The sequence below is a fragment of the Labeo rohita genome, chromosome 15 (assembly GCF_022985175.1).
Source record: "Labeo rohita strain BAU-BD-2019 chromosome 15, IGBB_LRoh.1.0, whole genome shotgun sequence".
NCBI lineage: Eukaryota > Metazoa > Chordata > Actinopteri > Cypriniformes > Cyprinidae > Labeo > Labeo rohita.
The window spans coordinates 12,982,683-13,000,224 of record NC_066883.1 but is presented as its reverse complement, the minus strand read 5'-3'; the positions used below and the strand labels follow the sequence as shown (position 1 = coordinate 13,000,224).

The window sequence follows — 17,542 nt, the reverse complement described above, 5'->3', positions numbered from 1 at the left end:
ATCACTACATTTCCACATTTAGTGAAAAAAAAAAATTATTGACATTTTATTCGTTAAATCTGAATCAGTGAATTATACAGTGCTTTCTATGTTTACATGACAGTATTTTGGTTACAAGGTTAAAACAAAAAAGGCACAAAAATGTAAAAAATATAACTGATGCTATGCCAAAACGAAATTGAAATTCTATTGAAATGAACATTAGTTGATTTATCTAAACATTAAAGCACGAAATTACATTCACAACTTATTTTACTTCCATTATGTGAAGTATTTCGAACAAATGTAGGTTAGAAACTGATACAAATTACATGAAACAAAAGTTCCACAACATAAAAAAATGCCTGAATCTCTATTCGTAATCCAACAGGCAATAGACTGCATGGCCTAAATGACATCAGCTGAAAAGTAAAGTCATTTCAGAAGACATCACATTTACATTTTGATTAACTATTTCAAGACAACTGTTCATTGAAATAATGTGGAATGAGGAATCATGCACAGCAAGACCAGAAACATGTATTAAGAATGAAAATACGATCAATTCTGACATGTTGACCTTGAAATTGACCTTTACCAAACTCAAAAAGTGAACAGTATCTAAACTTTTTGATTTTTTTTTTTCTTAAACAGCCTATAGATTCTATGTATTTTTCACAAACCCTACATGTTATGCATGAAATCTTACATGGCAGTTTTTTAAAAGACGCTATAACTATGACTTATGCATATACGAATACTTATAAAAAGAGAGATGCATATTCAATACACAATTCTCATGCCGGTAATGCCGAAGACGTATTAGGCTACGCTGGAATGTACTTATATGCTCTACATAGCATGACAAAATCATAATGCATTATGATAATAAAGAGAATTACAATGATTGTCCATTGTGGCAGTGTACATGAAATTAACGCTAGATGCTAGGACTGGAAATTAATCCACGGGACATTCCTGTTACGTAGCACATTTTCATAAGTCTATATCTGAATAAAATTGACAGTTGTTGCAGATTAAAGTAATATTAGATGACAATATTACAATTAATGCACAAAAAACATAAAAACATGGCTTTTCTTTAATCAAAATCGTTAATCTTTTTATAGATATTTCCTTATCCTTCAATATCACCTTGCACCCTGTTAGTCTTCTAAAAAAGAATAAAAAAATACATGATCATCCAAAGAAGTGACATTTTGGTAGGAAAAACATCATTAAACATGAATGTATTAGTAATTAATTTAAATAATTCTTTGATGTCTTGTGCTATTAGTTTGTTTGTCTTCAAAATATTCCACTCTGTTGGACAATATTTAAAAAAAAAGAAAAAAATCAATATGATTGAATAAAAATATCAAAACATGGTTTAAAATATCAAAATGAACTAGTTAGCTAACTATCAATCTGTAATTAAAAAAATCATTTAGCCCTTTATTTCCACCCTGTTATGTTCCATCCTGTTAGTCATTTTGTTTTTTGCCTTTGTGTATATAATTTCATAAAGTTTAAGCGCCTGAGATTAGAGCATATTTCTGAAATACTTAATTCTTAAGTTTCAGCATTCAAAATGTGTGGCATAACAGGAATGACCTCTATGGTGTGATGGCAAACAAGAAATGAAAGGCATATCCGTATGCATCCGTATAGCATATCCATATGAAACTTTTGTTAATAGTGCAAATTTAGTCACATCCATACTTGGAAACAATACGAAAGTGCTTCTAAAAAGAAAGTCATGCTCAAAAGTGTAACTGACGGCAGCAGAAAGGTAAGCTCCTGAGTAAAAATGAAATATCACACCATTCCCAGGCTGCTTTGCTCTGTTGTACATCACGGAGCTGGATCTGTAACAGTGCTCTGAATGTTGTTGTCTTGCAGGAAGGCAGTGGGCGACCTGAGTGCTACTGAGTCTACTTCAGGACAAGTGTCTGCAAGAAAGGTGTCCAGGGTGGAGTTCGCATGGACGTCCTGGTCTGGACCAGCCAGGCTAGGAGAGGCCATGGGGGTGAGGAGGACGGAGGTGGGGCAGTCGGAGGAGACGTACCTGGCCAGCGCTTGCAGCTGTTCGGACTGTGGCGAGTTGTCCGTACAGAGGCTCTGACACAAGCCAGAGAGGTTCTGACGCACATCCTCAATGCTGAGCTTCAGCTGGTTGTGATCTTGCAGTAATTTCTCCTTCTCGCTCCTCTGATAAACGTGGAAACAAAAGAAGATCCATTTTAAGATTACATTTCTGTTTACCAGACTTTGCCTTCATTATGGTGAAAAAAAAAGTAGTCATAACACATGGTATTTCTTGTTGTTTGTTGTTTTGCAACATTGTGTAATGTGTGCAGAACTGTGTACTATATGTCTGATTGATTAGTTTACTCAAACTCCATCTGAAAAGGGGACAATAGAAGCAATATAATTGCACACTTTATACACATACACAATGTGGTAATGGTTAGGGATGGGAATTGTAGGAAACATAATGGTTTTAGGTTTTCCATAAGCAATTCGTGTTGTGCTTTAGAGGAAGAACTGTCAACTCTTAGTAACTGCTTTTAAATAGATCTATATACTCATTTCAAGAACAAAATTAATACAAGGCTGTCTAATCGATTAAAAGCGATTAATCGCATCCAAAATCTATGTAAATTCATATATACAGCTAGCCAGCGCTGTGTTTCCTATAGAACCAGTTTCCCCTTCGGGACGTTTTCCTAGTTGCACTCGCACTGGCAGTGGTGAACTCTGAAGCGGACGACGGCAGCGTCTTTATTCGTGTACATTTACATACGTTAACAACCAATGAATGGAGGACGCCGTGATCTGAGATGTTTTTGTTGTGTGTCGTGGGCTTTGTGACAACAGAGATGGAATGTAAATGCACAATTTATTTGTAAATATTTTTTACTTTTTTTTTTTTTAAATGCCGGGTAGCCAGTGTTTCGTACGCGTTCAGCCAATCAGCGCACACTTACGTCACTGGTAGTTCTTATACAACTGTTTTAGACCCTACTCTGAAGTAGGAGCTTATTTAGTTTTCTCAAACTAAATACATTCCTAAATAAGTTGTGGTGTGAACACGACAAAAAGCACGTATTTCTGCGAATAGTTCAAAGAACTATGAAAAAGTTCCTCCGGTGCAAAAGCCCCTATTTATTATGTAACCTTAAAGGGGTCATCGGATGCCCATTTTCCACAAGTTGATATGATTCTTTAGGGTCTTAATGAAAAGTCTATAATATACTTTGGTTAAAAATTCTCAATGGTAGTTTAAAACAACACCCTTTTTACCTTGCCAAAATCAGCTCTGTAAAAATCATCCCATTCTGGTCGAGGCTGCTTTAAATGCAAATTAGCTCTGCTCGCCCCCTACAACTGATGTTACAACTGATCGTTGGTAAGACACTAATATCAATCAACTATCATGGGAGCGGCCTCTGTGGGTGTGACGCAACAACGACAGGCATCTGAGAATGGCTCGATTTGAAAAAGGGGATATTATTTTTACAGATTGATTACAAACCACTGCATGGGTTTTTAACATTATAGGGTAGATTTGTACATACACTGCCAACACACATTAATGTTCAAACAACATGTAAAAGTTAACTTAGCATCCAATGACCCCTTTAACTTTTGTTTTGTATCTGATTAATCGCAAATGGGGGCTGCAATGATTCCTCAATTCTATTTCAAGTATTCAATTTTAATCCTTAATTGCATTTTGCCCATGTTGAGTATTTGGCAAAATACAATTCAATTAAATAAATATGTGCGATGCAGGTTTAATATATGTGCTTCATTTATATGTGCGTATGTGTACTTTTACATGTGTAGAGCGTCTCAATCTCTGCATATCGCTCTGAGTTTGGGTTTATTATAACATTCATCTAGGAATGCAACATGCGCCATTTCCTCCGATTTGTAAGGTAAACAATTTATAAACCTATGCAAACAGGAGAATACATCAATATCTTTCTAAACAAGCTAAGTGTTCATCGCAATTTCAAAATAAAAGTTTAAACCCTCACACTGACTTTACACAATTTGATGTCCACATATTCAAGAAATTACAGTGGCTGTAGCTTTTCTATAATAAAGAAATGACCAAACATTAAAGATTAAGTGGACATTTGAATTAAATGTTGTGGAGTCAATAATAAACAGATTAGATCACGCGCAGTATAATATAAAAAATAATCGCCAGGCCACTGGCGCCTTCTGCAGGCATTTGTTATAATGCATAACGTACTTTAGCTCTATTGTTTATAATATATTAATATTAATAAAATTACATTTCATTGTAAAGGTGTTTCCAAAAATCAAATTTTGTATACAGAAGTATATTTACATTCTATTTTTACAATGAAACAACAGTTCATTGCTTAAAATTGATATATATATATATATATATATATATATATATACACACACACACACACAAACGATTATATATTCATTCATGGGATCATTGTTTTCATGTACTCATGCCCATGCCTGCTCCCTACAGTCATATAGTCGAACTGATTTGGCCTAAAAAAGCAGGAAAACACAAAATATAGAAATCACAATAATATTGTTGATAATGGATAACTGTGATAATTGTGCAGTGAACATCTTTTCTAAATCTGGACCAGGAGCATCCGAGATTAAAAAGTATTTAAATTGTATTTAATGTTTTTAATGAAAATAACCGATCGTTTTGCTAGATAAGACCCTTCTTCCTTGGCTGGGATCGTTTACAACCGCATTTGGGATCGTTTGAAGCCGCATTTAAACTGCATTTTGGAAGTTCAAAATCGGGGCACCATACCAGTCCATTACATGGAGAAAAATGCTGAAATGTTTTCCTTAAAAAACATAATTTCTTTACGACTGAACAAAGAAAGACATGAACATCTTGGATGACAAGGGGGTGAGTACATTATATGTGAATCTTTGTTTTGGAAGTGAACTTCCCCTTTAAGCACAGATTGGTCATTGTACAGGAAACACAGCCCTGAACAAGTTGCTGAGTGAGTTGGTCAACTCTCAAATTCAAATTAATGGCTTAAATTAGTCTGAGACTGATTCTTTTTAATGGAATTTCAAAATCTTTGAAAATAACAGGCTCGCTTATCATTCTTTCGTAAATGAGACTACAATAATCATGCTGCATGTTGTTTGACTACACTATTGAAAAATGAGTTTACAACAGTTACTACGTAATTCTAGGTGATTAAATCACAATCAGTTAGCACTAAATATACAAGCAAATGGGGTCCAAACTCAAATAATTCAGGACATTCACAAAATGTTATTTCAGAGTCAAAACAGTAGACAAAACAGCAGCTATAACAATAACAATACCAGTTTCTTGATTTCTCCCTCCAGCTTGTAGATGCAGTCCAGCTTTCTCTTGCGGCAGCGCTGTGCAGCCATGCGGTTCTTACTGCGTCGTCTCACATCCTGAACAAACTCCAGCTGTTCTGGGGTCAGCTGCTCACGCTTTAACATCTGCAGGAATGCTCTCCGGGTCATGCTGGAAATTTGCTCCACAGGGAATGGCAAATCCACCTGGGAAGAAAACCAAGATGTCAACACTGCATTATGGAGGATTGCAGCTGTGTTCAGCCTCAAGTCTGGTTCCATTTTTCATGTAGGGACTGAAACTTTTAATTGAAGCGTGTCAGGAAATCTCAATAAAGTACGAAATAAAGCAGAAGTCTGCAATTTGGCTTCGAAGTTCACAAAGTTTTGCAAGCGTGAGTGCAAGCATACTTACCTCCTGTGCTTGTTCACTGCTACCGCACTGCGCGCAGTCTCCGTCCGATTCACACTCAGAGTTTTCCATTGAGTTAATAGGGGACATGCAAGGACTGTCTTCAGTGTCCCCTTTGGACAGAGTGTCCCCCCCAGGGGTCTGTCTATCACTGGAGCTCAGGTCTCTCAGGAAGGGACAATCATCAGGCGCAGCGCCCAGATCCAGATGCTTTAACCAGTGGAAGTCTGAGCCATTTCCTGCAGACGACTGGTCGATAGAGTCCAAAGGTAGCGGCTCATTTAATGTGGAGCTCAAATCCGGCCAAAAACCCTTTGCGAGATGCTCAGCCACTTCCCTTTCCACCGTGCTTCGTTCTGTGGAGCAATCTTTGGGGGTCAGTTCAGAGAACGTTTGTTCGTTGGAATCAAACACCTGGTTGTCATCAGTGCCAATGTTGCTGAGATCTGGAGTGCCAGAAATGCTGTCCAAAACCCCGCTTGACTGCACAGAATTTAGAGGACATTGTTGGCTGCAGTCAGCGGGCGGCATTAGAGGTCCTTCACGTTGGTCAAAGTGGCCCTCGGTGATATTGATGTTCAGGTCTTTATCAGTAGGTGGTTCACAATGCACATCCATTGCTAGCTCCTTCTGGAATTCGTCCTCTATTGCTAAAATGTCCTCACCACAGCCTGCTGCAGAAGAACGCAGTTTCTCATTGTCACTGGAAATAGAAATAGATAAAGGACAAAGTTCAGCGCCCGCCATGGAGGCCGAAGGCAACTGAGGTCCACAGTTCTGTAGGCAAAACTGATCTTGGCCATCACCCATGGGGTACAAAGCACTTCTAGCATAAAGTGGAGATAGATCTAACTGCATTTCTTTTTCATTTGAGATTGGGGGACAATCTTTAGGACTTTCTACAGAGGATGTTGCAGCCTGCATTACAGTGCTTGCATCTTGAGGTACGCGATCTTCTCCAGTTTCAGGGTTTTGGTTATTTGGACTGCACACGGCTTGGGGTTTCTCATGTGATGCTTGGCCCTTGCTTTTACCCTTCTCTTTTTTTGAGGTTCCACCATCATCGGAAAACTTCGGGATGAGAAATTCAAAGCAGGCTTTATCGAGGTTTTGAAATCCGAGAAATTCTGCGCATCTGTGGATCTCCAGGATGTTTTCCTTCGTGAAGTGAAGTTTTGCAGTGTAGGCAAACTGCAGAAGAGGCTCGAATCCTTCCACCGTGACCTTGGGAGATTAATGGTCTAGTCATGATTACTGCATGAATAAATCATTTGCAAATCGCATTACTGGCTTATTGCTGTAAGTTCATTTACTCAATTTAATCTCAATATATAAGGCCTAATTTGACAGCACTGCGATGTAAACAATTTTTAAAGGAATAGTTCACACAATAATAAACACTCTGTTATCATCTACTCGCCCTTACGTCACGCCAAACTCCTTTGACTTAGTTTCTTTAATCGTACACTCAAGGAGGAGTTAGTTAAAGAGTTTAAAACACACTTTTCCATACAGTGGAAGTCAAAATAAATGTGTCACGAAGAAATGTAGAACTTTAAACCACGTTCAAGAATTGCTTAAAACGTGGTGTAACCATCACGTAAAAAGAAAGTAAGAACATATTTTCCTTAGACCCTGAATACGTGTTTATGTTTTTTTTAGATCATGATTGTTGATTCATAAAAACATCATGATGTTGATAAAAAAAGGTCAAACTAGCTAGTATTTTAGGAAACTTATAGACATAGTTATGAGGGTTTCCAGGAATCCTTGCCAAAATAAAAAAAAAAAGTACAAATATTTGGCCGAGATACAACTATATGAATATCTAGAATCTGAGGGTGCAAAAAAATCTAAATATTGAGAAAATCACCTTTAAAGTTGTCCAAATAAAGTTCTTAACAATGCATATTACTAATCAAAAATTAAGTTTTGATATATTTACAGTAGAAATGTTACAAAATATCTTCATGGAACATGTTCTTTACTTGATATCCTAATGAGTTTTGGCATAAAAGAAAAATCAATAATTTTGATCGATACAACATATTTTTGGCTTTTGTTACAAATATACCCCAGCGACTTAAGACTGGTTTTGAGGTCCATATATATATATATATATATATATATATATAATATTAACGATAAAAGATTATGACAAAAATACGTAATGATTCATTTCATATGCACACACACACATTATATATATATATATATATATATATATATATATATATATAGACCACAAAACCAGTCTTAAGTCGCTGGGGTATATTTGTAGCAATAGCCAAAAATATATGAGACATATACATACACATATATATGCATTATTGTTTTTTTGTATGTATTTTTGAATAAATATATCTAGACAATAACAAAATGGTAACACTTTACAATAAGGTTTGATTAGTTAATGTTAGTTAATGTATTAACTAACATGAACAAACAACGAACAATACATTTATTACAGTATTTATTCATCTTTGTTAATGTTAGTTAACAAAAATACAGTTGTACATTATTTCATGACACAGTGCATTAACTAATGTTAACAAGCACAACTTTTGATTTTAATAATAAGCTGAAATTAAGTCATTCTTAAATGAAATTCATTCTTAGTTCATGTTAACTAATAAACCTTATTGTAAAGTATTACCAAAAAGTTATATACATTAAGTCGTAAATAACCTTCATACTAACCGCATGGCTGGCAGTGCTGCCGCAAAAGAAACCTTCAAATTGTTTGTTTTAGGGCTTGCTTACACACACATATACATACATATATATATATATATACATATATATATATATATATATATATATATATATATATATATATATATATATATATATATATGTATGTATTGGTGTTTAAAAATAACAAATCATAAAAAGATCACAGCTTAAACATAAGTTTCTCAAAAGCTTCAGGTTCAACCCATCCACAATATCAAGCATTACCTCATCCGGCAACCTGACGGTGAGGTTTGGACGGTTTTGGTTTGTCAGTCTGGTATAAAAATAGTCGCTGCAGGAAGCCAGCACTGAAGAGTGTGCTCGAAAGCTCCTGCGCTCCACTTCAACCGTCACATCACACAAGAGCTCCTTCTGTCTCAGCTCCTCCAGCGAGCGAAGAACATGATGGCTGTGAACAGCGGACTGAAAGGTGAAAACAGAGGTCCGGGGGCCATCCACAGACATGACGCAGGGGTTTAGCTACAAAATAACAGACACATAGACGCAACTGTGTAACAAAAGTGGAAATACAGAAATAAATGCATCAAGTTACACTTGGGTGGAGTGATGTCCGTCTCAGCACACGATGGATAATGATGATGGACACATACAGTATTCAGATGCATTACTTTCACCATGTAAAATATAAAAATGAAATACGTAAAAAGGATCACAATAATACTTTTTTAGTGCTAAAACTTTTGAGTAACCATTAGGATAAGTAAACATAAGTGTGACTGTGCATGACTATGCAAAACAATTTCAGCTAATAGCTAGAAAAAAGCTAAAAGTTATTCGTTCTGTATATGTGTCCATCAAACAGTTCACATAATGCTAACAGAACAGTTTTTCTGGATATGTCAACATAAGCCAAAATGAGTGTTAAGCAACTGTGCAAACATTTGTTTTTCAACTGGCATAAAAAAAAAAAAAAAAAATATTGCTTAACTACAATACCTGGAAATCCCAATTTCTCAACCTGCCAACATTTTTGAGATAAGACAACAAAAGTAGGAACTAGCTAGTTGTTTATGGTGAAATTGATATTGTACATTTTAACACACTCACGTTTACACGTGGGGTTTGTACGTTTGTAGAGGAATATAGAACCGACCTGACATATCACTGGAGATCAGAAGCCGTCAAAAATCCCGCTTTGTCCATCGCTTTTGCGGTCTAAAAGTGAAATCGGATTAAAGTTTGACAGCGAAAGAGCTCCATAACGTCTATATGCCTGTCATGTGACTGTCCAGTGCGGCAGTGAGTGCGCGTCACACAGCACGCACCAGAACGTAGTGCGTCAAGCATCTGGCCGTTGAGAGACACGCCCACTTCTAGAACAGACAAGATAAATAGATCAAAGAATTTAGATAGATAGATAGATAGATAGACAGACAGACAGACAGACAGACAGACAGACAGACAGATAGATAGATAGATAGATAGATAGATAGATAGATTGATTTTATCTTAAAAAAAACGATGGCAGTATTTAGAAAAAAATATTCTGAATTAATTATTAATATTATTAATATTATTATAAATATTACATAACAAATGTAACTGCCATTAACTTTAATATAAATAATTATTAGTTTTTTTTTTTTTTTTTTTTTTTTTTTTTTTTTTTTTAAATATCTAAGTGTTTAAGTTGATGCTAAATAGTTAGGTGAAATGTTAATATTAATATATAAAGAACTAATATATATATATATATATATATATATATATATATATATATATATATATATATTATTAATATCCTGAAATTTTTTTAATTATGTAACTGCCATTAACTCAAATAATTATTAATTATAAATATATTATAATAATATAATTAATTAACATATAATATATAATTAATAAATAATAATTATAATATATTAATTAGAAATAATTATTAGTATTTTTGTTTTTAAAAATGTAAGTGCTTAAGTTAATTCTAAATAGTTAGGTGACATTTTTCAGGTTATTATTAATATTAATATACAAAGAACTGTAAAGTAATATATAAAAAATACATTAAATGAAAAATGTAATTGTATAAGCTGACAGAAAACAGACAGATTGTTTAGTGGTAGTAGTACTAGTAGAAGTAATAGTTTATACAGAGAACTCTGCCTAAATCATATACTGCGGAGATTGTTGTGTTCAGATAAAAGTTGAACTTTTATTTTGAAATATCAAGATGATTCGCTTCATACTCACTTTAGATTTAAACCAGAGAATGTAGCATTTTTGGATAATAATAATCAGACCACAACTGTATTAATGAAAGTCTTTTAATTAAACACATTTTTGTGTTTCTAAAGTGTGAAATATGATTTTAGAAATTCTCCCGAATTTATTTCCGTGTCGAAAGTGCTGCTTTGAAATGTGCTCACTGTCATTGGAAGAAGCATGTCATGCCTCTTTGCTTAAAATCTCATAAAGTTGCGTTTGTCCGTAGTGCAGTTCCGTTTTTAGAGTCGTTTAGTTGTGGGTTGTGTTGACTGTGAATGCTGAGTTCTGTATAGTTGTCGAGTCGTATGTTTCCTGTCATCAGTAATGTCAGTGTACAGACCCCTGGTGTGTTTGCTCAGGCATGGGACAGCAGCGCGGGTCTGTAGGACAGTCACCACCTGGTCACCTGTAGGAGCTGCTTTCAATGCCAAAGTCCAGAGGAGACTAGATCTCTTCCAGCAAAATGTGGTACGTACCTGTCTGGATCTGTCTCATTTAAATTGCTGATAGTCTTTTAACAAAGTAAAATACAAAACTATATGTCTGTCAGGGGTTGTTTGCTGTCCCAGAGCTCAGCTCTGTGGAGGGCTTTGAGGTGGTCCAGGACAGAGCCCTGCAGGAGACAGAGCAGCTGGTGGAGAAGGCCTGTCGCTGCCCTCCAGGAGTCCAGACCGTGGAGATATTTGACAAACTCTCAGACAGCCTGTGCAGAGTGGCAGACATGGTAAACATGTTTAACATGATTTATGTAAATCAACAAATAAACGTCAGCTTTAGAAGACTACCGTCCTCATTCTCTCTTCATTTGAAATGTGACCCTGGACCACAAAACTAGTCATAGGCTTTATACGAAACCTGAATAAATAAGCTTTCCATTGATGTATGGTTTGTTAGGACAGAACAATATTTGGCTGAGATACAACTATTTCAGTATATGGAATCTGAGGATGCAAAAAAATCTAAATATTGAGAAAAATCGCCTTTAAAGCTGTCCAAATTAAGTTCTTTGCAATGCATATTACTAATCAAAAATTAAGTTTTGATATATTTATAGTAGGAAATTTACAAAATATCTTCATGGAACATGATCTTTACTTAATTTCCTGATGATTTTTGGCATAAAAGAAACTTCTATAATTTTGACCCATACAGTGTATTTTTGGCTATTGCTACAAATATACCTGTGCTACTTAAGACTGGTTGTGTGGTCCAGTTATTGTATTGAAAACAGCTGAGTAGAATTTTATCAGGTTTCTTTAATGAATAGACAGTTCAGAAGAACAGCATTTATCTGAAATAATGTATTTAATTTAAAAAAAAAAATAAATAAATAATAATAATAATAAATAAATAAATGTGTACATATATAATAAATGTCTTTATCATCACCTTTAATTGATTTAAAGCATCCTTGCTAAATAGAGATATTAATTTTTATAATTCAAAAAATAAAAATAAATATAATTATACTGACTCCAAGCTTGAATTGTGTAGTGTATAATGTGACAAAAGCTTTTTATTTCAGATAAATGCTGATCTTTGGATCTTTCTGTTTATCAAAGAATCCTGTAAAAAGATGTACTCAACAGTTTTATTATTTATGATAATAATAATAATAATTAATAATAATAATAATGTCTCTTGAAGCAAATCGTCATATTAGGATGATTTCTGAAAGCTCATGTGGCACCAAAGACTGGAGTAATGATGAAAATGTAGCTTTGATCACAGAAAAAAAAAATAAAAAATGTGAATATTTTAAAATGTATTCAAATAGAAAGCAGTTATTTTAAATAGTAAAAATGTTTCACAATATCACTGAATTTTGGATCAAATAAATGCAGGCTTGGTGAGCAGAAGAGACTTATTTAAAAAACATTAAGGATCTTCCTGTTCAAAAACTTTTGACTGGTAGTGTATATATATATATTTTTTTTTTTTTTTTTTCAAAGTAGTCTCTTATCATTTATTTAAAAAAAAAATAAAGATTTGAATAGTAGTGTGTAATATTTCAACACTGATAAAAATAAGAAATGTTTCTTGAGCACTGAATCATCATATTAAAATTATTTCTGAATGATCATGTGATGCTGAAAACTGACTAAATTACATTTTAAAATATATTCAAATAGTAAACTGTTATCTTAAATTGTAATACTATTTCACAATATTATTTTTTTTACTGTATTATTGATTAATAAATCCAGACTTGGTATGCGTAAGTGACTTTATTCAAAAATATTAATAAAATCGTAATGATTTTAAACTTTTGACCGGTTTGGTATGTAAAAAAATGTATATAGAAAAATATTTTATTTATTTTTCTGTTTATATGTATATATTTTCATGTTATTATATATTATTTATACCATCTGTTTATTATATTTTGATTTTTCTTTTTTGTAGGCAGACTTTATTAAAGTGGCACATCCTGACCCGTCATACAGGGAAGCTGCAGAAAGGACTTGCATAAATATTGGCACTATGGTGGAGAGGTGGGCCTTGAGTTTATTTCCACTTATTTTTATTATTATTTATTTATTTTTTCCTGATCTTTATGGTTTTCAATCTGTCCTATAGGCTCAATACCAATGTTGAATTGTGCAAGAGCTTAAAGGACCTGCTGGATAACAAAGAGGTCTTTTCCAAACTGGACCCAGAAACAAAGTATAAATCACACCTCTTATTTAATTTGAATTAATAAATTTTCCATGATAGTGATGCTGATGTTGTGCTACAAGGACAGTCATTGTGGCACTCCATGGCACTTATTTATTTGTTACTGTGTGTATATAACATCTAACCACAGGCATAGAATACCTTAATGTTAAATGATATATATTTTAAATTCTTTTTTAATTTAATTCATTATTTTTTGTAAAAAAGAATGTTTTAATATTACCTAACTATATTGTTTTATTCATGCAGAAGAGTGGCTGAACTGTTTATGTTTGACTTTGAGATAAGCGGAATCCATCTGGATAAAAAAAAGGTTTGAATTTTTGTGTTAATTAAGCATTTTAAATGATCTCACAGTGTAAGACACATCTGGGCATCTCATAAATTACATTTCTTTTTCACAGAGGAAAGAGGCTGTGAATTTAAACGTGAAGCTGTTGGATCTGAGCAATCAGTTTCTCATGAGCTGCCACATGCCCAACAGAATAGAGAAGAGAGCTCTTCCCGAACACATTCACCAGCACTTCACTAAAGACGGGAATTACATTGAGATCGGAGGCCTGAATGCAGATGCGCCTGATGATCTGGTAGATCGCTTTCCTTGATTAGTAGAAACTGTTTAAATTATATGGTATGAAAATTGAAGGTCGCTTTGTTGTGGAGTAACTAGTGTTTTTGGTCTGTGCACATGTTTTTCAGGTCAGGGAAGTTGCGTACAAAGTTTTTCTCTACCCGAATACAAATGTGATGCACATACTTGAGGAACTGCTGTCCTGTAGAGATAAACTGGCTCGCTTAGTTGGGTATGAATCGTACGCACATAGAGCATTAAAAGGAACCATGGCCAAAAGCCCAGGTAGACATTTTTTATTTTTTTAGGTTCACTAGCTACACCAGAACTGCAATATTAACAATTATTTGTAAACACACTGCTATCTCAAACTCACATCGTTGGTTTATTTATTTATTTTGTTATTATATTATATTATATTATATTATATAAGGTCTGTTTCTCCACAGAGGCAGTTATGAGTTTTTTACAGCAGATCACAGACAAGCTCTCAGACAGGTTGAGTTTTCCTTTTTCAATATTTTGTCAATTGCATTAAGCTGCTGTTACATAATAATTAATATATTATGTACAAAAGTTAAAATATTTTTTAAAAAAAGAGTAAAACTAATTAATCTACTATTGTTAGAATCTTATTTTAGCAGATGCCACTAGGTGTCACTGTCAACTACATTATATATTATTGTGGCAGTAATAAAGACGCTACACTGTGCTGTTTTGGTGGTTTGTATTGTAAAAAAAAATGTATATTTAATTTTTGTATAGTGTACATATTTTTTATAATATAAATTGTAGTGTTTATGTATGTTATGTAATATATATGAACAGATATTTCTGTAAACTTTAGGACAAAGAAGGATTTTGAAATGATGAGGGAAATGAAGACAAAACTCAACCCCAGAAATGCTGTAAGCACTGCTCAATTATCTATGATATTTGGGATTTCATATCATCTTTCATATAATCTTATTATTGTGTAATTTTGAAAAATGTTAGAAATTTACTGATGCATGCAAGTTTAAGTGGAAAAATAGTCCATTGCTCTACAGAAAAAATTAAACCAGAATAAAAATCTTCCTCTGTAGGAGCTAATGCCATGGGACCATCCGTATTTCAGTGGTGTGATACGTGCAGAAAGGTAAGAGACCTAAGAAAAGCATGAGACTAATTCATTTTCTTACGTCTAAAAATTTTCTCCAAAAATTCAAAAGTTTGGGATCAGTAAGGTTTTGCTTTTAAATTATTACTTTTATTCAGAAAGAAGGTATTAAATTAATCCAAAGTGACAGTAAAGATGTTTATAATTCAAATAAATGCTGTTCTTTAGAATTTTTGATTTATGTGGGAATCCTAAGAAACTGTATTGCAGTTTCCACAAAAATATTAGGCAGCACACCTATTCTCAACATTGATATAAGAAATGTTTATTTCAGCAGATCAGCATTTAAAAAAAAAAAAAAATGTTTATCAAAGAATCCTGTAAAAGGCATTATATGTTACAGAATAATAACCAGCAATCCAACACTGATAATAAATCAGCATATTAGCATGATTTCCATATAGAATGAAGCATCATATGATGCTGAAGACTGAATTAAAAATTCAGCTTTGCCCCCACAAAAATAATTGTATTATTTTTATAAAAGTATATTAAAATAAATAACCATTATTTTAAATTGTAATAATATTTCACAATATTAAAAAAAAAAAAATCTGTATTTTTAATTAAATAAATGCTTAAAATCTCACTGATTCCAAACTTTTGAACAGCAGTGTGAATGTTTTTTTTTTTTTTTTGAGCCTTTTAAATTTTGTGGCGCGTGATTTCTGTGCTTATTTTCACATTCTCAAAATTTATCTTTTGTAGTCTGTGCTCTTGGTAGGTAAAATTTGTCCATTGACTTTCAGCCTTAAATAACGTGGCATGTTGGAATGTCGTGTTTTGTCTTTGCAGATTCAACATAGAGCCAAGTCTGTACAGTCCGTACTTCTCGCTGGGAGCGTGTATGGAAGGTCTGAATGGTCTTTTCACACAGCTGTATGGTGTATCACTGCTGGCTGAGCAGCCCAGCGTGGGGGAGGTCTGGAGCGAAGATGTGCGCAAGCTGGTGAGATCACACTTCTGTGCTCGATTATCAAACCCAGTGGGCCTAAATGAGAGCTCATCTTCAGGTCAAGCAAGCTTCATTTTTAATGTCACTTGCCATTTTGAATTGTTCCTTCAGGCTGTGGTGCATGAAACAGAGGGACTGCTGGGATACATCTACTGTGACTTTTTCTACAGACCAGACAAACCTCACCAGGTAAAGAAGGACGCTGATAGCCCATCTGCTTATAGTGCCATTGGTTTGTCCATCTCAAATTAGTATTTGTTATACAACATTATACAATCTTGCACTCAAACAGTTCATTCAAAAACATTGACTCATTAAGGAAAGAGACAAGTTACTATTTTTATTAGGGAGTCATTGAATCATTCACGTAACATTCATTCTAAAACATTGATTTGTTAAGGAAAGAAATAAGCTACTGTTAAAACACTGAATAATAACTGAATAACAAATTACTATCTATATGTGCATGTGCATATTCATTTAAAATATTGATTCACTAATGAAATAAATAAGCTACTATCTTTGAGGTAGTCGTTAAATAATTCACTCAACAAATTCATTGAAAAACACTGATTCATTAAGGAAAGAAAAATGTTCATGTCTTTATGTGGGAGTCATTGAATCATTCACTCAACAAATTCATTCAAAAACATTTATTCACTAAAGAAAGAAATAAGCTACTATCTTAATGAGGAAGTCATTGAAACATTCACTCAACACATTCATTCAAAAACACTGATTAATTAGGAAAACAAACAAGTTACTATCTATATGTGTCTGTCATTGAATCATTTACTCCGTTATTTCGATCAATAACATTCTTTCACTAAGGAAAGAAATAAACTACTATCTTTATTAGGAAGTCACTGAATCATTCACTTAACAAATTCATTCAAAACACTGATGCATTAAGGAAAGAAACAAGTTCCTGTTTTTATGAGGGAGTCATTGACTAATTTACTCAACTGATTCATTCAAAAACACTAATTCATTAACAAAAGAAACAAGTTACTATCTATATGTGTCTGTCATTGAATCATTTACTCAGCTAATTTGTTCAAAAATATTGATTCACTAAAGAATCAATACTGTCTTTATGAGACAGTCATTGAATAATTCACTTTAACGGTTTGTTTAAAATCAATTATTTGTTCAGAAAAGAAACAAGTTACTATGTGTATGGGGAGTCATTGAATTATTCACTCAACAAATTCATTAAAACACTTATTCGTTAGGGAAAGAAACAAGTTACAAGTATTAATAAGTATATCACTCTTTGTGAGTGAGTCAGTGAATCATTTTCTTAATTAGTTCAAAAACATTGATTCATTATGGAAAGAAATAAGGTACTGTCTTTTATGAGTGAGTCATTGAATCATTTACTCAATCAGTTTGTCTAATTGATTCATTAAGGTAATATACTATATGGGGTAGTCACTGAATCATTCACTCACTCAAAAACAC

General features: G+C 33.5%; 2 protein-coding genes across 2 annotated transcripts in view; one reads left to right on the top strand and one right to left on the bottom strand.

Annotated features, from left to right (window-relative positions):
• Positions 1-1,182: 1,182 nt before the first annotated feature.
• bach1a (BTB and CNC homology 1, basic leucine zipper transcription factor 1 a) lies at positions 1,183-9,760 on the bottom strand. Its single transcript, XM_051129624.1, has 5 exons — positions 9,606-9,760; positions 8,717-8,971; positions 5,759-6,979; positions 5,344-5,550; positions 1,183-2,190 (listed from the first exon to the last, which is right to left on the bottom strand). The coding sequence occupies exons 2-5, from the start codon at positions 8,954-8,956 to the stop codon at positions 1,834-1,836; spliced, it is 2,025 nt and encodes a 674-aa protein (XP_050985581.1). The 5' UTR covers positions 8,957-8,971; positions 9,606-9,760; the 3' UTR covers positions 1,183-1,833.
• Positions 9,761-10,709: 949 nt separating this feature from the next.
• mipepa (mitochondrial intermediate peptidase a) overlaps positions 10,710-17,542 on the top strand; it is a 30,522-nt gene continuing 23,689 nt past the window's right edge. The window contains exons 1-12 of the mRNA XM_051130277.1: positions 10,710-11,182; positions 11,265-11,438; positions 13,121-13,209; positions 13,295-13,381; positions 13,643-13,706; positions 13,798-13,980; positions 14,093-14,249; positions 14,414-14,462; positions 14,812-14,872; positions 15,050-15,102; positions 15,919-16,072; positions 16,190-16,267. Coding sequence (XP_050986234.1) covers positions 11,039-11,182; positions 11,265-11,438; positions 13,121-13,209; positions 13,295-13,381; positions 13,643-13,706; positions 13,798-13,980; positions 14,093-14,249; positions 14,414-14,462; positions 14,812-14,872; positions 15,050-15,102; positions 15,919-16,072; positions 16,190-16,267 — 1,293 coding nt within the window. The 5' untranslated portion in view covers positions 10,710-11,038. The remainder of the gene's footprint in view (positions 11,183-11,264; positions 11,439-13,120; positions 13,210-13,294; positions 13,382-13,642; positions 13,707-13,797; positions 13,981-14,092; positions 14,250-14,413; positions 14,463-14,811; positions 14,873-15,049; positions 15,103-15,918; positions 16,073-16,189; positions 16,268-17,542) is intronic.